Raw genomic sequence first — 22,430 nt, forward strand, 5'->3', positions numbered from 1 at the left:
TGGCTTGGAGTCCTTTAGCACAGCTTATCTTGATGATATTGCTGTCTTTAGCTCCACCTGGCAGGATCACCTGGTCCACCTGAGGAAGGTTTTGAAGGCTCTGCAATCTGCAGGCCTCTCTATCAAGGCATCCAAATGCCAGATAGGGCAGGGAACTGTGGTTTACTTGGGCCACCTTGTAGGTGGAGGCCAAGTTCAGCCACTCCAACCCAAGATCCAGACTATTCTGGACTGGGTAGCTCCAAAAACCCAGACTCAAGTCAGGGCATTCCTTGGCTTGACTGGGTATTACAGGAGGTTTGTGAAGGGATATGGATCCATTGTGACAGCCCTCACTGAACTCACCTCCAAGAAAATGCCCAAGAAAGTAAACTGGACTGTGGAATGCCAACAGGCCTTTGACACCCTGAAACAGGCAATGTGCTCAGCACCAGTTCTCAAAGCTCCAGATTATTCTAAGCAGTTCATTGTGCAGACTGATGCCTCTGAACATGGGATAGGGGCAGTTTTGTCCCAAACAAATGATGATGGCCTTGACCAGCCTGTTGCTTTCATTAGCAGGAGGTTACTCCCCAGGGAGCAGCGTTGGAGTGCCATTGAGAGGGAGGCCTTTGCTGTGGTTTGGTCCCTGAAGAAGCTGAGACCATACCTCTTTGGGACTCACTTCCTAGTTCAAACTGACCACAGACCTCTCAAATGGCTGATGCAAATGAAAGGTGAAAATCCTAAACTGTTGAGGTGGTCCATCTCCCTACAGGGAATGGACTTTATAGTGGAACACAGACCTGGGACTGCCCATGCCAATGCAGATGGCCTTTCCAGGTTCTTCCACTTAGAAAATGAAGACTCTCTTGGGAAAGGTTAGTCTCATCCTCTTTCGTTTGGGGGGGGGTTGTGTAAGGAAATGCCTCCTTGGCATGGTTGCCCCCTGACTTTTTGCCTTTGCTGATGCTATGTTTACAATTGAAAGTGTGCTGCGGCCTGCTAACCAGGCCCCAGCACCAGTGTTCTTTCCCTAACCTGTACTTTTGTATCCACAATTGGCAGACCCTGGCATCCAGATAAGTCCCTTGTAACTGGTACTTCTAGTACCAAGGGCCCTGATGCCAAGGAAGGTCTCTAAGGGCTGCAGCATGTCTTATGCCACCCTGGAGACCCCTCACTCAGCACAGACACACTGCTTGCCAGCTTGTGTGTGCTAGTGAGGACAAAACGAGTAAGTCGACATGGCACTCCCCTCAGGGTGCCATGCCAGCCTCTCACTGCCTATGCAGTATAGGTAAGACACCCCTCTAGCAGGCCTTACAGCCCTAAGGCAGGGTGCACTATACCATAGGTGAGGGTACCAGTGCATGAGCATGGTACCCCTACAGTGTCTAAACAAAACCTTAGACATTGTAAGTGCAGGGTAGCCATAAGAGTATATGGTCTGGGAGTCTGTCAAACACGAACTCCACAGCACCATAATGGCTACACTGAAAACTGGGAAGTTTGGTATCAAACTTCTCAGCACAATAAATGCACACTGATGCCAGTGTACATGTTATTGTAAAATACACCACAGAGGGCACCTTAGAGGTGCCCCCTGAAACTTAACCGACTATCTGTGTAGGCTGACTAGTTTTAGCAGCCTGCCACAAACCGAGACATGTTGCTGGCCCCATGGGGAGAGTGCCTTTGTCACTCTGAGGCCAGTAACAAAGCCTGCACTGGGTGGAGATGCTAACACCTCTCCCAGGCAGGAATTGTCACACCTGGCGGTGAGCCTCAAAGGCTCACCTCCTTTGTGCCAACCCAGCAGGACACTCCAGCTAGTGGAGTTGCCCGCCCCCTCCGGCCAGGCCCCACTTTTGGCGGCAAGGCCGGAGAAAATAATGAGAATAACAAGGAGGAGTCACTGGCCAGTCAGGACAGCCCCTAAGGTGTCCTGAGCTGAGGTGACTCTAACTTTTAGAAATCCTCCATCTTGCAGATGGAGGATTCCCCCAATAGGGTTAGGATTGTGTCCCCCTCCCCTTGGGAGGAGGCACAAAGAGGGTGTACCCACCCTCAGGGCTAGTAGCCATTGGCTACTAACCCCCCAGACCTAAACACGCCCTTAAATTTAGTATTTAAGGGCTACCCTGAACCCTAGAAAATTAGATTCCTGCAACTACAAGAAGAAGGACTGCCTAGCTGAAAACCCCTGCAGAGGAAGACCAGAAGACGACAACTGCCTTGGCTCCAGAAACTCACCGGCCTGTCTCCTGCCTTCCAAAGATCCTGCTCCAGCGACGCCTTCCAAAGGGACCAGCGACCTCGACATCCTCTGAGGACTGCCCCTACTTCGAAAAGACAAGAAACTCCCGAGGACAGCGGACCTGCTCCAAGAAAAGCTGCAACTTTGTTTCCAGCAGCTTTAAAGAACCCTGCAAGCTCCCCGCAAGAAGCGTGAGACTTGCAACACTGCACCCGGCGACCCCGACTCGGCTGGTGGCGATCCAACACCTCAGGAGGGACCCCAGGACTACTCTGATACTGTGAGTACCAAAACCTGTCCCCCCTGAGCCCCCACAGCGCCGCCTGCAGAGGGAATCCCGAGGCTTCCCCTGACCGCGACTCTTTGAATCCAAAGTCCCGACACCTGGGAGAGACCCTGCACCCGCAGCCCCCAGGACCTGAAGGACCGGACTTTCACTGGAGAAGTGACCCCCAGGAGTCCCTCTCCCTTGCCCAAGTGGAGGTTTCCCCGAGGAATCCCCCCCTTGCCTGCCTGCAGCGCTGAAGAGATCCCGAGATCTCTCATAGACTAACACTGCGAACCCGACGCTTGTTTCTACACTGCACCCGGCCGCCCCCGCGCCGCTGAGGGTGAAATTTCTGTGTGGACTTGTGTCCCCCCCGGTGCCCTACAAAACCCCCCTGGTCTGCCCTCCGAAGACGCGGGTACTTACCTGCAAGCAGACCGGAACCGGGGCACCCCCTTCTCTCCATTCTAGCCTATGTGTTTTGGGCACCACTTTGAACTCTGCACCTGACCGGCCCTGAGCTGCTGGTGTGGTGACTTTGGGGTTGCTCTGAACCCCCAACGGTGGGCTACCTTGGACCAAGAACTAAGCCCTGTAAGTGTCTTACTTACCTGGTTAACCTAACAAATCCTTACCTCCCCTAGGAACTGTGAAAATTGCACTAAGTGTCCACTTTTAAAACAGCTATTTGTGAATAACTTGAAAAGTATACATGCAATTTTGATGATTTGAAGTTCCTAAAGTACTTACCTGCAATACCTTTCGAATGAGATATTACATGTAGAATTTGAACCTGTGGTTCTTAAAATAAACTAAGGAAAGATATTTTTCTATATAAAAACCTATTGGCTGGATTTGTCTCCGAGTGTGTGTACCTCATTTATTGTCTATGTGTATGTACAACAAATGCTTAACACTACTCCTTGGATAAGCCTACTGCTCGACCACACTACCACAAAATAGAGCATTAGTATTATCTATTTTTACCACTATTTTACCTCTAAGGGGAACCCTTGGACTCTGTGCATGCTATTCCTTACTTTGAAATAGCACATACAGAGCCAACTTCCTACAATAATTATTAGGCAACTTCCTTTCCTTTGGCAAAATGGGTCAAAAGAAGGACTTGACAGGCTCAGAAAAGTCAAAAATAGTGAGATATCTTGCAGAGGGATGCAGCACTCTTAAAATTGCAAAGCTTCTGAAGCGTGATCATCGAACAATCAAGCGTTTCATTCAAAATAGTCAACAGGGTCGCAAGAAGCGTGTGGAAAAACCAAGGCGCAAAATAACTGCCCATGAACTGAGAAAAGTCAAGCGTGCAGCTGCCACGATGCCACTTGCCACCAGTTTGGCCATATTTCAGAGCTGCAACATCACTGGAGTGCCCAAAAGCATAAGGTGTGCAATACTCAGAGACATGGCCAAGGTAAGAAAGGCTGAAAGACGACCACCACTGAACAAGACACACAAGCTGAAACGTCAAGACTGGGCCAAGAAATATCTCAAGACTGATTTTTCTAAGGTTTTATGGACTGATGAAATGAGAGTGAGTCTTGATGGGTCAGATGGATGGGCCCGTGGCTGGATTGGTAAAGGGCAGAGAGCTCCAGTCCGACTCAGACGCCAGCAAGGTGGAGGTGGAGTACTGGTTTGGGCTGGTATCATCAAAGATGAGCTTGTGGGGCCTTTTCGGGTTGAGGATGGAGTCAAGGTCAACTCCCAGTCCTACTGCCAGTTCCTGGAAGACACCTTCTTCAAGCAGTGGTACAGGAAGAAGTCTGCATCCTTCAAGAAAAACATGATTTTCATGCAGGACAATGCTCCATCACACGCGTCCAAGTACTCCACAGCGTGGCTGGCAAGAAAGGGTATAAAAGAAGGAAATCTAATGGCATGGCCTCCTTGTTCACCTGATCTGAACCCCATTGAGAACCTGTGGTCCATCATCAAATGTGAGATTTACAAGGAGGGAAAACAGTACACCTCTCTGAACAGTGTCTGGGAGGCTGTGGTTGCTGCTGCACGCAATGTTGATGGTGAACAGATCAAAACACTGACAGAATCCATGGATGGCAGGCTTTTGAGTGTCCTTGCAAAGATAGGTGGCTATATTGGTCACTGATTTGTTTTTGTTTTGTTTTTGAATGTCAGAAATGTATATTTGTGAATGTTGAGATGTTATATTGGTTTCACTGGTAATGATAAATAATTGAAATGGGTATATATTTTTTTTTGTTAAGTTGCCTAATAATTATGCACAGTGATAGTCACCTGCACACACAGATATCCCCCTAACATAGCTAAAACTAAAAACAAACTAAAGACTACTTCCAAAAATATTCAGTTTTGATATTAATGAGTTTTTTGGGTTCATTGAGAACATGGTTGTTGTTCAATAATAAAATTAATCCTCAAAAATACAACTTGCCTAATAATTCTGCACTCCCTGTATATATATATATATATATATATATATATATGTTCGATGGCATGTGTAGCTGCAGATACACATGCTGTGCACATCCCGCCATCTGGTGTTGGGCTCGGAGTGTTACAAGTTGTTTTTCTTCGAAGAAGTCTATTCGAGTCACGAGACCGAGGGACTCCTCCCATTTCGACTCCATTGCGCATGGGCGTCGACTCCATCTTAGATTGTTTTTTTTTCCGCCATCGGGTTCGGACGTGTTCCTTTTCGCTCCGTGTTTCGGGTCGGAAAGTTAGTTAGAATCTCGGAAAAAACGTCGGTATTGTTTGCGTTCGGTATCGGGTTAGCTACAACAGATCGACACCAAATTTTGAAGAGCTCCGGTGGCCCTTCGGGGTTTTTTCGATCGCCCGTCGGGGCCTGGTCGGCCCGGCCACGTGCGACTTCAAGGCTGATGGAACGGACCCCATTCCGCTTCTGTCCAAAATGCCATAACAAGTATCCATATACGGATCAGCATCTGGTCTGTAACTTGTGCTTGTCCCCAGAGCACAAGGAAGATACTTGTGAGGCCTGTCGAGCGTTTCGGTCCAGAAAAACGTTAAGAGACCGAAGAGCCAGAAGACTGCAGATGGCGTCGACGCCGACAGGACAAGAGGTTTTCGAAGAGGAAGAGGAAGCTTTCTCTATCCACGAGTCGGACTCGGAAGAGCTGTAGGCCGAAGAAATGCCGAAAACCGTGAGTAAGACGTCAAAACATAAGACTCACGAGAAGTCAACAAAAGCCCAGGGGACGCCACCGCCAACAGGCCATGGCTTAACCCAAAAAATAGGTGACCGAGCCAAGGCACCGAAAAAGGGCACACTGGTGTCGAAGTCATTCGACTCCGGTCGAGATACCGCCACACAGCAATCTCGGACCCGAGACATCGGCTCAGAGAAATTTCGGCACCGTGACAGCCGCACCGAACAAATTCGGCACAGAGAAACCTCCACGCCGAAAATTACAAAGGTTTCTTCGGAGCCTAAAAAGACATCCGAAAAAATTTTGGTTCCGAAACATCCAGCCTCGGAGCCGAAAACAGGTTCCTATACAGAGGAACACGGATTGTCCTACCAAATGCAAAAACATAGATGTGGAGAGGAACTTCGAGCTGTAGAGCCAGACTATACTCAAAGAAGGCTCCACATTCATCAAGACACAGGGAAGATAACCACTCTTCCCCCAATTAAAATAAAAAGAAAACTTGCCTTTCAAAAAAAGGACAAGGAGCCACAGGCAAAGGTGGAAAACAAAACAACTCCACCACCGTCTCCACCACCATCAGTGCACACATCACCAGTAGCAACTCCACCACTCATGCACTCCCCGACTCATACTGCCATGAGTCAAGATGATCCCGATGCATGGGACCTTTACGATGCTCCAGTATCGGACAACAGCCCAGACTCGTACCCTGCCAGGCCGTCCCCTCCTGAGGACAGTACATCTTACACACAGGTGATCGCAAGGGCAGCTGCTTTCCATAACGTCACCTTGCATTCCGAACCAATTGAGGATGACTTTTTGTTTAACACGCTATCCTCCACTCATAGCCAATACCAAAGACTACCTATGCTCCCAGGAATGCTAAAACATTCAAAACAAATCTTTCAGGATCCTGTTAAAGGCCGAGCCATAACTCCAAGGGTGGAGAAAAAGTACAAGCCACCGCCAACAGATCCTGTTTATGTTACAACCCAGTTAACTCCGGACTCAGTAGTTGTCGGGGCAGCTCGTAAGAGAGCAAACTCTCATACCTCGGGGGACGCACCACCTCCAGACAAAGAGAGTCGCAAATTTGATGCTGCGGGCAAAAGGGTTGCAGCACAAGCAGCAAACCAATGGCGCATTGCCAATTCACAAGCACTTTTGGCAAGATATGATAGAGCTCACTGGGATGAGATGCAACATTTGATAGAACACTTACCCAAGGAGTTCCAAAAAAGAGCACAACAAGTGGTGGAAGAAGGACAAAGTATCTCTAATAATCAGATACGGTCTTCAATGGATGCAGCAGATACGGCTGCAAGGACAGTAAATACTGCAATAACAATAAGAAGGCAAGCATGGCTGCGCACGTCAGGTTTCAAGCCGGAAATTCAACAAGCCGTGCTAAATATGCCATTTAATGAACAGCAGTTGTTTGGGGCGGATGTCGACACTGCTATTGATAAACTCAAGAAAGACACTGATACGGCAAAAGCCATGGGCGCACTCTACTCCCCGCAGAGCAGAGGCACATTTCGCAAAACACCTTTTAGGGGAGGGTTTCGAGGACAACCTACAGAAACCACAACATCTCAAACAAAGCCCACTTACCAAAGCCAATATCAGCGGGGAAGTTTTCGGGGGCAATATAGAAGGGGACAATTCCAAAAAAATAGAGGAAAATTCCAAAGCCCCAAAAGTCCTCAAAATAAGCAGTGACTTACAAGTCACATATCCCCATCACATAACACCTGTGGGGGGAAGACTAAGCCAATTTTACAAACATTGGGAGGAGATAACAACAGATACTTGGGTACTAGCAATTATCCAGCATGGTTATTGCATAGAATTCCCTCCAACAGTCCCACCGAAAACACACAGTATGTCAAAACAACATATAAATCTTCTAGGATTAGAAGTTCAAGCATTGCTCCAAAAAGAAGCAATAGAATTAGTACCAAAATAAGAACTAAACACAGGAGTTTACTCACTGTACTTTCTGATACCCAAAAAGGACAAAACTCTAAGACCTATACTAGATCTCAGAATATTAAATACATACATCAAATCAGACCACTTTCACATGGTTACATTACAAGAAGTAATCCCACTGCTCAAACAACAAGACTACATGACAACACTGGATCTAACGGATGCATATTTCCATATACCAATACATCCTTCACACAGAAAGTATCTAAGGTTTGTATTCCAAGGGATACATTACCAATTCAAAGTGTTGCCATTCGGAATAACGACTGCGCCAAGAGTTTTTACAAAATGTCTAGCAGTAGTGGCTGCACATATCAGAAGGCAGCAAATACATGTGTTCCCGTACCTAGACGATTGGTTAATCAAAACCAACACGCAAATACAGTGTTCACAACACACAAATTATGTCATAGAAACCCTACACAAACTAGGTTTCTCAATCAATTACTCAAAGTCACACCTCCTGCTGTGTCAAACACAGCAATACCTAGGAGCAACAATCAACACAGTAAAAGGAATTGCCACTCCAAGTCCACAAAGAGTCCAAACATTTCACAATGTAATACAAGCCATGTATCCAAACCAAAAGATACAGGTCAAATTAGTAATGAAACTCCTAGGCATGATGTCCTCATGCATAGCCATTGTCCCAAACGCAAGGTTGCACATGCGGCCCTTACAACAGTGCCTAGCATCACAGTGGTCTCAGGCACAGGGTCAACTTCTAGATCTGGTGTTGATAGACCGCCAAACATACATCTCGCTTCAATGGTGGAACAGTATAAATTTAAACCAAGGGCGGCCTTTTCAAGACCCAGTGCCACAATACGTAATAACAACAGATGCATCCATGACAGGGTGGGGAGCACACCTCAATCAGCACAGCATCCAAGGACAATGGAACATTCAGCAAAGACAGTTTCATATAAACCACTTAGAACTGTTAGCTGTGTTTCTAGCGCTGAAAGCATTTCAACCCATAATAACCCACAAATACACTCTTGTCAAAACAGACAACATGACAACAATGTATTACCTAAACAAACAGGGAGGAACACACTCGACACAGTTGTGTCTCCTAACACAAAAAATATGGCATTGGGCGATTCACAACCACATTCGCCTAATAGCACAATTTATTCCAGGGATTCAGAATCAGTTAGCAGACAATCTCTCTCTGAATCACCAAAAGATCCACGAATGGGAAATTCACCCCCAAATACTGAACACTTACTTCAGAATGTGGGGAACGCCACAAATAGATCTATTTGCAAGAAAAGAAAACTCAAAATGCCAAAACTTCGCATCCAGGTACCCACAACATCAGTCTCAGGGCAATGCACTATGGATGAACTGGTCAGGGATATTTGCGTACGCTTTTCCCCCTCTCCCACTTCTTCCATATCTAGTAAACAAGTTGAGTCAAAACAAACTCAAACTCATACTAATAGCACCAACATGGGCAAGGCAACCTTGGTACACAACACTACTAGACCTTTCAGTAGTACCTCATGTCAAACTGCCAAACAGGCCAGATCTGTTAACACAACACAAACAACAAATCAGACATCCAAATCCAGCATCGTTGAATCTAGCAATTTGGCTCCTGAAATCCTAGAATTCGGGCACTTAGACCTCACACAGGAATGTTTGGAGGTCATAAAACAAGCTAGAAAACCTACCACTAAACACTGCTATGCAAATAAGTGGAAAAGATTTGTTTATTACTGCCATAATAATCAAATTCAACCTTTACACACATCTGCAAAAGAGATAGTAGGATACTTACTACATTTTCAAAAATCTAACCTAGCTTTCTCTTCCATTAAAATACATCTTACGGCAATTTCAGCTTACCTACAAATTACGCACTCAATTTCATTGTTTAGGATACCAGTCATAAAAGCGTTTATGGAAGGCCTAAAGAGAATTATACCACCAAGAACACCACCAGTTCGTTCATGGAACCTCAACATCGTCCTAACACGACTCATGGGTCCACCTTTTGAGCCCATGCACTCTTGTGAAATGCAATACTTAACGTGGAAAGTTGCATTTTTAATTGCCATCACATCTCTAAGAAGAGTGAGTGAAATTCAAGCATTTACCATTCAAGAACCATTTATTCAAATACACAAAAATAATGTTGTTCTACGGACCAATCCTAAATTTTTACCAAAAGTAATCTCACCGTTCCACTTGAATCAAACGGTAGAATTACCAGTGTTCTTCCCACAGCCAGATTCTGTAGCTGAAAGAGCACTACATACATTAGACATCAAAAGAGCACTAATGTACTACATTGACAGAACAAAACTAATTAGAAAGACAAAACAACTATTTATGGCCTTTCAAAAACCTCATACAGGAAATCCAATTTCAAAACAAGGCATTGCTAGATGGATAGTTAAGTGCATTCAAACCTGCTATCTTAAAGCTAAAAGAGAACTGCCTATTACACCAAAGGCACACTCAACCAGAAAGAAAGGTGCTACCATGGCCTTTCTAGGAAATATTCCAATGAACGAAATATGTAGGGCAGCAACATGGTCTACGCCTCATACATTTACCAAGCACTACTGTGTAGATGTGCTAACTGCACAACAAGCAACAGTAGGTCAAGCTGTACTAAGAACATTATTTCAAACTACTTCAACTCCTACAGGCTGAACCACCGCTTTTGGGGAGATAACTGCTTACTAGTCTATGCACAGCATGTGTATCTGCAGCTACACATGCCATCGAACGGAAAATGTCACTTACCCAGTGTACATCTGTTCGAGGCATTAGTGGCTGCAGATTCACATGCGCCCACCCGCCTCCCCGGGAGCCTGTAGCCGTTTAGAAGTAGATCTTAAACATTTGTACATTTGTAAATATATTACTTATAACTTTATTATGTACATACACATTCACTCCATTGCATGGGCACTATTACTAGCATACACAACTCCTACCTCACCCTCTGCGGGCAAAACAATCTAAGATGGAGTCGACGCCCATGCGCAATGGAGTCGAAATGGGAGGAGTCCCTCGGTCTCGTGACTCGAAAAGACTTCTTCAAAGAAAAACAACTTGTAACACTCCGAGCCCAACACCAGATGGCGGGATGTGCACAGCATGTGAATCTGCAGCCACTAATGCCACGAACAGATGTACACTGGGTAAGTGAAATTTTCCATATATATATACATATATATACATATATATACATATAAAAATATATGACCGATTGCTTCCTACCCAGACTATATCTACCCAGAAAGTATTTGAGAAGTTTACATGAGCATCTTGTAGGCCTATACATTTAATTAGAAATCGCAAACACGTACAGTACCAAAATGCTGCATTTGCATTTGCCCCTAGCTGGTTGATATCTACCCAGGAGATTCATAGTGATAAGTATAAAGGCCAAAAATGTCTAAAAACCCGTAGTTCTGCGACAAAACATTTTTTAATCGGCTGTTTTCATATCAGCATGAACTGCTGGAAAGGTCGTAAATTCAATAACTCCTATTCCAGCAACATGGTGTTCGGGAGTGCCTTACTTTTGTCATGTATATGTAATGTTATCACTCTAATTGTTCATTAGAACTCTGTGATCTGGCTGTAGTACAACATGGGAAAACAACTGACACATTGCTGTTATTGTTGGGAATATAGCTTTTACTCAGCTTGTCAAACTTTTTCCTTACATGGATGAGGCACATATTTTAGAATTTGGTGAACACTTATCCCCATTTCTGGAGCACTAACCATAATTTTCTCGAATACTTTATGAGAGACAACACATTTCTCTTCAAGACTGATTCTTCAAATTGCGGCAGAGGATAACAATTTTTCACAGTATTGTATTAAGTTAAAACAAAACACAATTCCCAAAATGAGTATGGTACTTCCAATCAATGATCCACATTGTGACTAAAATTTGTTATCCCCATTATTATATATTCCTTTCTATGATACTCAAAAACGGATATTTACTCCCAATCATTTTAATAGGACAAAACCTGCGGAGCCATGTCACAAAAGATTCCAACAGATATTAAACACACATTTGTGAATTTCACCATAGATGTTAAGAGTCTGATTTACAATAGTAATATTATCCAGAGATGAAATCACTCCCAGATAGTTGTTGACCAGGTTAGTGGGGACCTGGTTCTCCTAGGGCCCTCTGACTCCATGTGCTCAATAACTACCTAGAAGTGCCCCCCTTGGATAATATTGCTTAAATAGAATATCTGATGCAACATTCCTGGCATCTAAAGTGCTGTTGTCTGTACAGGAATTCCTGATTCATTGTGGCCATATGTTACATGAGGCAAGCTGACAGCTATGAAATATGTTTCCAATCAAGAATTATAACAGAAAGCAAAACAGGGAATTATTTAAATGCCATAGTCATGTCATAGGCAGCAATTCTCTATTCTCGGGTGGGGGGCGAATGAATAGTGCTGGGTGGACTTCCCCATCTGGACTGTAAAGTGCTGAGACTTGCGTGCACAACTCCTGTGTATTCACTGATCCTCAGACCAGGGAGAGTGGTATACTATCCAAGGTCTGGAGATGTTAGCTTAACCCAAGTTTGCTTTCTCTTTCACAAACAAGTTGATAAAGTCACAGGAGGCACAGAATTGATTCTTTAAAATGCCATAGGTAGAGGAATCAACATTGCGTACCCTTCGGCCCTCTTATCATCCGACCAGGTTGCCCCCTCAGCAGCCTCTCTTTTGCGCTAAGGCCTTAGGGCAAAGAGCGTAAAGTACAGTAAACAAGAATGCTTAATTTTGTGCTGCATACTTCATGACCCTTGAGACTAAGGATAGGAGGGCAGTGCCAGAGAAACTGAAGGTCAAGACAGTGGTAGCACCTGAATCCCTCTGCCTTCTTCAGAGGTCAAATACCTGAAGTCCACAGAGTAAAAGTTGGATTAATGTTGCAAAAAATGTATTTTCTTTCACTGATCCATCACACGCTTGTCATATTGCGCTCAAAATGCAGACATCGCAGATAAGTTGGTTGTACATTCCTCAGTTTTTTTTCTTCTGTTCACACTTGTCAGAGTAGGATTTCATCAATACCACAGCCTGCATATGTTATGCCAGAACAGTTTCATGGGAAATGTGCTCACTGTAAATATTATGGCTCTCCACTGCAACTATGCCATCGAAAAACGCAGGGCTTGATATGCAAACATTTTGCTATGACTTATTAGTGTAAGACATCTGAATTCCCGGAGTAAGCCAGAAGGACTGGCTTACTTCAGAAATTCATGGATAAGCCAGGAGTATTGCAAGAGTAAAACACTTTTATTGATACAATATTTATGTAAGGGCCTATAAACATTAAATGGTTTCCCATGAACTTGCACCTTTCGTTGTAGCCACATTTGTCATTTTATCTGCGAATGGAATAGTATTTGATGTCTTTTAAAAACTCAAGAAGCCTAAGCTGTTTCTGTTCTTAAATTTTTTCTGTATTGATGTCAATTGACCCTTCCCGCCACAATTCTGTTTTGTCAAAATCTGAATTCCTGGAGTAAACCACGACTACTGGCTGCACTCCAGAAGGAGTACTATCTATGTATATCACGCTAATTGAAACACCAATATTTGTGAATCTGGCCCATACACATTCAGGGCCATATTTATGGCCCTAGTTGAATTGTGCTTGCACCATGCAATGTGGTGCATGCACTACGCAATTCTTAAGGCAGATTTATGAAGCCACGCAAGGCCACCTTAAGGTGTAACCCGGGAGTAACGCAGCACAAATTGCTGTGTTGCGTTACTCTGCCCTGGGAAGGTGTTCCATTGGCGTGGCGTGTGTGTTCCCACGCAACTCCCATGGATTTGACACATCATCAGATTTGCCAGAATTGGTAAACCTGGGAATGCGCCAAAATGCTACACCTTCCCAGGGGAGGAGTAACGAGGAGAAAAATCGTTATTTCTCCTTGTTACTTCCTCTTTCTATGTTTGCTGCATTTTGCAGCAAACATAGAAAGAGGAATATGCCTCAGGGGTTTGTTCTTGTGTAAGAAGGTGCCCCTTACTGCACAAATATATTCCTCCTTACAACAGAGGCACCCTTGCACCATGGCGCAAAGGTGCATGTGTTGGCTCTAGGCTGTCAAAACTGCACTAGCTCAGGGAGAAAGGCAGGAACGTGTTAACGCTGAATTTTACTAATGAATATTCATGTATTCTGAGTGTTGGGTTTGCATAGAAAATGAATTAACTTAGAGAAAAATAAAGCACACATTTGAAGTTGCACCCAGTTGAGTGGCCGCCATTTGTTCACGAAGTGTACTTATTAATGGCTTATTAATATGAAATGTTGAGCTTATGTTTGATTAAAGTAGTAATATGTCATATTAAGGGTTATGCATTAGCTTTATTAATCATAGGCCTTAACTTAGCAAGGCCTTGGGCCTAGTTGCACGGCCTCATGTCAAGCTGCATTTCTTAGGCGACTGATAGAATTCAATTGTGATTTTCCACTTTACTGACCAAGTGCTCGTAGCTGAAGTTCGTTCTCATGAGAAACTGCTTGCTAGAAGATGCTGTACTAGCTAGAGAAACATTGTATAATGTAGTATGTGTAAAAGTGACCTTCCCAGGAGAAGACAATGAATGCACTGACTGCAGTACAAGCTGCAACAATATTGATACCTGGCAAGCCGAACGATGGGAACGGGAGAAGAGGAGCCAATCATCGACATGTGAACTGTGTACTAGTAAAACTTTAGATTAGGGGTTTTATTTTCATTGTACTAAGTGTAAACATGCGATTCATTGACCAATAAGGACGTGGGAGGTAGTTTTAGGAAATCTAACTTAGTCGGACTGCACTGAGAGAAGATACACTATTAGCTCTATTCTTTGGAACTGCCCAGTGAGCCCACTTTTCAATTATGCCTTTCTGAACTGCATGAAGAGATTTTGCTTTTTCTGAACTTTGATGCTGAATTCTAATGTCTTGCTGACAGAACTGATGTCCTGTTAACGAAGAATGTCACAACTTGCTGAACCATATTGAGGCAAGGTATAAGACAATGTTATTGATGGTTATGTTTACTTCCTTTTGTTTCTTGGTACCAACCGCTATTTTTATAGAGCCATAGTTAGATATTTTTCCAAATTTGTGTGACTAAATTGTTTTGCATGAAGCCCAAACATGCTATTCTAATTTGATGTTAGTTAGGGTTCTCACTGATGAGGTTTGCTACACGTAATAACAGTTGATGTCTTTTCTTTGCTGAATCTAAATGTATGCTATTTTGTTTGCGCAGTTATTCGTGTTATTCATTTGTACTGTAACCTTATAATGTGTGGTAGCTCAAGCTTTGATTAGATTGTGATTCTTTCGCCGCTTTGGTCAGCCAGTGTTATTTCTGTATGTTTATCAATTGATATTGAGATTAAGTTATGTGACACTAGCATTGTTAATATAGGGAAATAAACATTCTAACTTTTACATAAAGTTGTGGTTATTCATGGCTGAGAGGTCATGGTGTGTGGAAATTACTGACTCCTATTGATTACTGATGTCATTGATTGTTGTTGTAATTGATTTGTACTGGTATAGGGTTACATGGAGGAAACTACTCAAAATGCAGTCAAAAGGTCCATCGGCCTATACGACTGCCTTGTAAGCTTACTTAATAAGGTCTGATGCCCTAACAAATGCACCATATTGTTTTAAATATGGTGCATTCCTGCCCTTTCCTTGTCAGGCAGGGCAGCAAGGTTACTTGCTGCGCCGCTCAACTTGGCCATAAATATGGCCCTAAATGTTTTCCATCAGTTTGCACATTTTTTTCTAATAACGTTTGACAAATCACCTGTTCTTGGAGCAGTATCTTTGCCTCCTAAAAACTCCGAAGTCACATTCCTTGTCAAGAATCTTAAACTGCTTTTGTTCTTTAAATATGTCCTGGATTGAATCGGCAGACCCATCCATCCACAACTCTGTTTTGTCAACCCGTACAAGGATAATATCAACAACAATCAGTTTCTGAGTCTAAATATAGCATGCTGTATTGAGTACTGATTATCTTTTTTGCTATATGGGCTATATAAGTGATTCATGACGTCTCTCATAAACACTGTGTCTTAAATATCTTTTTCAAAAATATCCCATTTGGTTTCAGTTTTCTATTATTAAATCCTTTGAGGAGATATTCTGACAGTGATGCTCTGATAGTATAACGCCACAAGTGACATGAATAATCTGTATCTGCTAGGATCATAGAACCTGATATCCTTGTTTCCATACTTGCAGTGGGAGAAGACTCCGGTTTTCTCAGCTTCCTGAAAGGGGACCTGATTATCCTAGACCACGATACTGGAGAACACGTCATGTCCTCTGGCTGGGCCACTGGGATGAATGAAAGGACGAAGCAGAAGGGAGATTTTCCAACTGAGTGTGTGTATGTCTTGCCTTCAGTCACTATGCCAGCAATGGAGGTTGTGGTAAGTAAACATATGCAGTTACTGCTTATTGATAATTGTGTAGCAGGTCCTCATAAAGGGGGGGGGGGGTTGCTGCTGATAATAGGAACAAACTAGTGCCCCCTTTTGTAAAAAAAAAAAAAAAAAAAATACAAATGCAATCTTTGATGTTAAATAGTATTACATGAATGAACTTGAAGCATGCATTCTTTTATGAACCATATGCAAAGCAAAACCAAAGAAGGCAAATATTTAATAAATATGTCGGCAAGAGGATCTAGTCAAATTGTAGAAAGTAGTGTTATAAGTGTACCCCTTTGTTTACAAAGCAATTCAGTTATGCTGATCTCAACTCAATGAAAAGATAGGTTAATCCAGCAAGAAAAGGAGGAGGCAAAGGTGTAGCACAAAGAAATGTATATCAGGAAGGTAGCACTTTAATGTTTAGATTCTGGTCCCAGTGGCAGCTGCTGCACTTTACAAATACTTATAAAACATCGCCTGAGAGGCTGGATACTAACTGTCCAGGTGGATCTTATACTGGGTACCATCCATATAAAACTGCTGTGAACCCAGAAGCGTGGGAGATCTCCGACAGCAGACAGACATGCACGCATGGGCGCTAATTCACCAAAATGTCAGGGGTAGCGGAAGTGACATAACACGCAACACCATTCGACCTTTACTTTGATTCACACTCACACATGCTTACACATAAACACAAATCCACACACTCTCTTTCACATAAACACACTCTCACCCATGCAACATACATTTAAATTTACTTACCTTAGCTGCCAGATAGGGTCGTTTCCACCTATTTCGACTCAGCTTTTTTATTACACTAATAGTGAATAGCATCATTCAACATTCGGGTAGTAAACATTGACAGAAAACCAGGAAAGTGGGTTCTCACCGACGTCCATGAGAACGAGCTGCCCCTGTTTTGCAGGCTTTCATTTTGCCACCTCTGAGGCCAGGGGTCGCGGTGACAGTGCCAGGGGTCGCACGGGGCAAGCCAGGGGTCTCAGCTGCGACCCCTAAACGACGTCCATGCATGCAAGTTCAAAAGCATTTTGAGGATGGGCGGATATTGACGAGTGGTAATTATTACACTCAACAGGGAAATAGACAATCTAAATAAACTAAACTCAGTATTTTTTTTAGTTGCCATTTATTGAGCATTAATCACTGTGCATCGAAATACAAAATACGTGATTTCACAATTGTCCTCGTGCCAAAACTATACCCCATTCCTACCACACTTAGGCGAACTTGTGACAACAGCCTGACTACTTTGCAAATCGATTGACTCACCTAAAAGTGCATAAACAGCTTATGCCAGCTCCAGGTTCTGCAAGCATGCACCAGATTCAAAACCATTAGTTTTGTGTGAGGTGCTTCCAGGGCTGTGGCCTAGTTCAGAACTTTTGTTGGATTCCTATGAGGTCCATCTAGAGTGCAGCTAGGTACTATTCCATGGGCACGAGGCAGCCATCTGTACTGGGTTCGTGTTCCGAATACATCTTATGGTATAGAAAGCACTGCACAGTAAGATCCACATTTATTTTTAGTAGAAACTTTTCCTGTGGAGCTCTGATTAATCTACTTGGAGATCTGATTAGTATACTTGGAGGGAGATGTATTTGAAGATGCAAGGAGAGGGGCAGGGCTGGCAGAGCTGTAGAAGCCTCTTGAATAGCTCTTGAATGACTCCCAATAATTTTGAATGACTTTGGAGCTAGTATATTTAACACCTTGTGACCGCTTATTCTGTGCCTTGAGTATATGTACTAGAGAATGCAGAATAGGAAGGGGGAGGGGTGATTGCAAACCCCTTTATATAGGCATCCATCAACAAGAACATGAACACTGCTGTTTAGATGTCCTATAAACCTATACATCATTCCTCCTGGAACCTCCCCATCAGACTCACAACACACTTCTCTAATTTCATTTGTTGTTTCAAACTTTCTCAATCATTTCAAACGCAATTTTCTTTATCCAAAAAGAGCCTTGTGCCAAACCAGTCTGCGTACAAACCTTGCAGGTTTGTTTTCTTCTCATTCATCTAGCATAGTATTTGACGTATCCTCTTCCCCCCCAGACCCAGGGTTGCAATTTAGCATTCATTCTCACATGTATGCAGATTTCTTTTTTAGTGCAGTCAATGAATAAGACCCTGTCCAGAGAGGCGAACAAAACACATTTTAAATCCCATTAATGTTTACTGGAGGTGTGGTACCTGTGAGTATACTCGTTATCAAATGAGGAAGCTTGTAATTTTAACTTCCACTGGTGTGATTTAAGGCAGCTGCTGCTATTTCTAGTCAGTGGCTAGGATTGAGTAACAGAAATAGGCAATAGGGTGAAAGTCTCCAAAATACTTCAGTTGGCCTCAAAATCCTCCTAACATGTGCCTTTGCAAAGCCTTTTTGCATGTGTTTGGGCATGGAGCAGCATTGCACAGCCAGTAGTTATGGTATTGGTACATTATATCTATGTACTATAAACAGCACAATGGTGTACATTAAAACAGATATACGAAAATAGATGCAACATCGATTGTGTCACTTTCCTTCTGCAGTGTACGTGAAAATATGAGAAGAAATTTCGAAAAATATGTTTCCTGAAGAAGTCTGTAAAATATGCATGTTTTAAATACATATAAAATAAGCTAAATGTGTTACCTATGATAAATAATTATAAAACGTTTTCTGAAAGTTGATATAAATGCTTTGGAAATAAATAATTGCTTGAAGGAATTGGCATTCAAGATGTGCGGCTATGAGGCCATCTACCCTGTCAGGTGTTTGTACCTCCTTAACTCTCACAATAAACTTAGGCCCACATTTATAGGCTTTTGACGCAGGGCAGCACGGCAAGTCACCTTGCTGCCCTGCATCAAAGAGAAAGGGTAGGAATGTGTCATGTCTATGCGATTGCGCAGTTTTGGCTCCCTAACCCCAACGCACGCACCCTTGCACCATAGTGCAAGGGTGTCTGCGTTACATGCAAGATTGTGTTTGTGCAGGAAGAGGCACCTTCCTGCACAAAAACAACCCTGGGAGGCATTTTCCTCTATGCAGCACACATAAAAAGAGGAAAATACGAGGTTAAATAAAGATATTTCTCCTCATTGTGCCTCCCCTGGGGAGGCTTATGGTTTCGGCCCAAACCCAGGTTTACAAGCTCTTGTAAATCTAGGGATGCTTCAGAATCCATGGGTGTTGCATGGGAACACCAACCGCAACACCCATGGAACGCCTTGTTAAAGCTGAGTAAGGCAACGCAGCATTTTGCACTGCCTTGTCTTACTCCATATCTATGAGGCGATTCAAAGCCATGCTAAGTGGCTCTGCGTGCTCTCATAGATATGGTTGAAAGGCTTGTGCCACTGTTGCATTACTGAAAGTGACTCAGCTGTGGCACAAGCCTCTCATAAATATGCCCCTAAGAATCAAGACAAACAAGAGTAGTTAGTGCCAGCATTCTTATTTGCTGAGCCAATTTCAGCTAACTCAAATTACTCTTACATCTGACTTTGTTCTCTGTAAGGTCACTAGAGCCTCCTAATGTAATTCAACCATTTTCTGGATTGTGTGGCATTCAGAAAGCTATGTCTGTATATGTTACATATAGTATATATCAAAGAGCCTATTCATTATCATGCAGCAGTGCTTTAATCTTTGACAAATCTTTGATCATCAGGCCTTGGTCACAATGACACCGGACCAGCGTCAAGATGTGGTCAGAACATCCCAGCAGCCGTTGTCAGAGAGTGAAGAAAAAGTGAAGCCATATACACTAGAGGAGTTTTCTTATGACTATTTCAGGTAAAAAGCATAAAAGCAATGACTTACTTAGGAAAATATGAAAATATTTGTATGTTGTATTGTAATACACATTTATTGGTAGAAGAGCCGATGGATGGGGTTTAGAAATTCTGCCATAGTATGCTAGATAATATCAGGCACTTGAAAGAAGAAAGGAGCCTCTTATCAATATTATAATTTTACATTTGATTCATTCAAATGTGAACTACAGTGTTTTATTAAAAATAATTATAAATACATGCTCCCTAATGTTGTGAAAATTAGACTTTGTGAAGGAGAAACACGATGCAGAAACATAGGCCTTTATTAATAGATGAGTTGCATCAGAGCTTTCACCAAATATCAGTGAATGCCACGTCAGCTGATCTCACAGTTTTTCCACCACATTTAAATATGGTAGAATTGCTGTTTTTATGGTGGTAGAGACTCAGCCGGCTCCACCTTCAAACACACCTATGTGGTGAGCCCGCTAACCACAGCAAAGTAGCTGACTCTATGGTATCTATTTGTTAGGCCCGATGTGCTGAGGAAGTGGTTCCCCAAACATTTTTGCTTTTTCTATGAGGCTTTGCTAATTCTCTTTGAGGGCCCTCAGCACTTTCCCACTGTAAGTACACTGTGAAAGTGCACACACCCTTCCTACATCTGCTAGGAATTGGTGCCTTCTTGTATGTGCACACTTGCACATTGGTGTTTTCATATGAATAGTGAGCCTGCCGCAACTTGACTGTATGTGCGAACTTGCACCTTTGTGGTGTTGTAAAGGCTTGTGTCCAGCCCCCCACCTACCCCCCCCCCCCACAGACTTGTGTGTGCACCAGGGCACATTGCTCAGAGAGTGAAGAACACCCATGCATGTTTTCACTACCGTTGAGAGCTGCTCTGCCCCTAGGTTAATATGGAGAAAGTTTGAAATTAATCCTAGCTACAATAGTGGATTGCAGTGGAGCAGCTTCATAATATTTACTATCATTGGATTCACAAGGACAAACGCTTTTCAATGGTAAAGGTGGCTTTGTTAGTAATACCTTGGAAATGCCACTTCTTGAAAGTGGGCATTTCCATGTTTTAAAATCCTTTTTGTGTGCCTTTTTAATTCAAGTTTCATTCCACTGGGGGTTGTGGGAAAACACATCTGTGTATTCCCCAGCGACAGCTATAAAACCTGGGCAGCTGAAATGACAGAACTCTGCCATTTGAGGGCCTGGCTGGATAGATTGTAGGGAGTGGTTTTGACACCTGGCCTCTCGGACCGGATCATGGCACCACTGAAGATTTAGGTCTGCATTCTGTGGCCCCATGGCAGATAGGTCTGAAATTTAGGGGAGCTATCTGTGGTTCGAAGAGAAACCCTTTGAACTGCCCCCAGTTCAAACGCACACTTCAGTAAAAACAGTGGTACCACAATTCAGCAATTTAGAAATACACTTGCAGGATTGTGGGATAGAGACCTGTGGACAACAGGTTCCCCTACTGGTGCACACCGCTAGAGGAATCTGTTGTGCACAGGAGTATTTACTGCCTAGGAAGGGACCATGAGCCCTTCTTGCATTGTGGCTGGCCTGGGTACATTGCTTGCTGCTGTGTGGCACTTTGAAGTGTGCTCTCCAAGGGCATGTTAGCTTGCCTTCTGGTCTGTGTGGGGGCCTCATAGACAAGACCTCCTGTGAGGGACCTACACCTTCTACCTATGTCATCTGGAGAGTGGTGCCCTCCTACGCGTCTACATCATCTGCTGGATTCCACCTGGGAGCAGCGGTGTGAGCGTAGAACTAAGTATTGCACCTGGAGACCGGATTTGCACCTGGAGACCGGATTTGCCTGGTGCGGTGCCTTCAAATTACTGCCTGCCTTCAAGTAGTGTGGCCGTTCATCATTGGGCTACGGCACGCATAAGTGTTTCGTTGGTAGTGTGCAGAGTCACCGGTTGCACACCCCGCATGGCCCACTTTTTTGTCAAGCGTGCCACATTTCTCCCGTGCATCCCCTGACTGCATGCTCATTGTGTGCGCTTTCTGTCACTAGTTGCCACCCTCGGAGGTGGGGGCCTACCAAGACCAGTGCCGCATTCTGCCTCATGTGGTACCGCTGAACTGGCATCTCTGTATGTGATAGGATTTGTCTGGTGCGGCTCAAGTCATCGTGCACCAGATGTTGTGACTCATTCCAGAGAGGCACTGCATTGGCAACTTTTCCTGTACAATAGGAATTGTCTGGTGCAACTCAAGTCAGCATGCTTCATTTCAGGGAGGCCGTGCATTGATCACTTTGCGTGTGCATTCAGAACCTTCCGGTGCAACTCAGGTAATCACGCACCAGAACTTGTGCCCATACCCGGGGAGCATGGAGGTTGGTAAACTCTTCATGTACAACCAGGACGCATGGGGCGGCCCAGGCCATTGCGCCCCAGACGTGGTGCCTCGTGTCCTGGGAGGTGCAGAATTGGTAAATTGAAGT

General features: G+C 43.8%; 1 protein-coding gene across 1 annotated transcript in view; it reads left to right on the plus strand.

Annotated features, from left to right (window-relative positions):
* Positions 1–22,430, plus strand: part of MYO7A (myosin VIIA) — a 434,990-nt gene that overhangs the window by 338,290 nt on the left and 74,270 nt on the right. Inside the window, exons 36-37 of the mRNA XM_069203910.1 lie at positions 15,968–16,158; positions 19,849–19,973. Of these exons, the coding sequence (XP_069060011.1) occupies positions 15,968–16,158; positions 19,849–19,973 (316 nt within the window). The remainder of the gene's footprint in view (positions 1–15,967; positions 16,159–19,848; positions 19,974–22,430) is intronic.

This window comes from Pleurodeles waltl, chromosome 8 (assembly GCF_031143425.1).
Source record: "Pleurodeles waltl isolate 20211129_DDA chromosome 8, aPleWal1.hap1.20221129, whole genome shotgun sequence".
NCBI lineage: Eukaryota > Metazoa > Chordata > Amphibia > Caudata > Salamandridae > Pleurodeles > Pleurodeles waltl.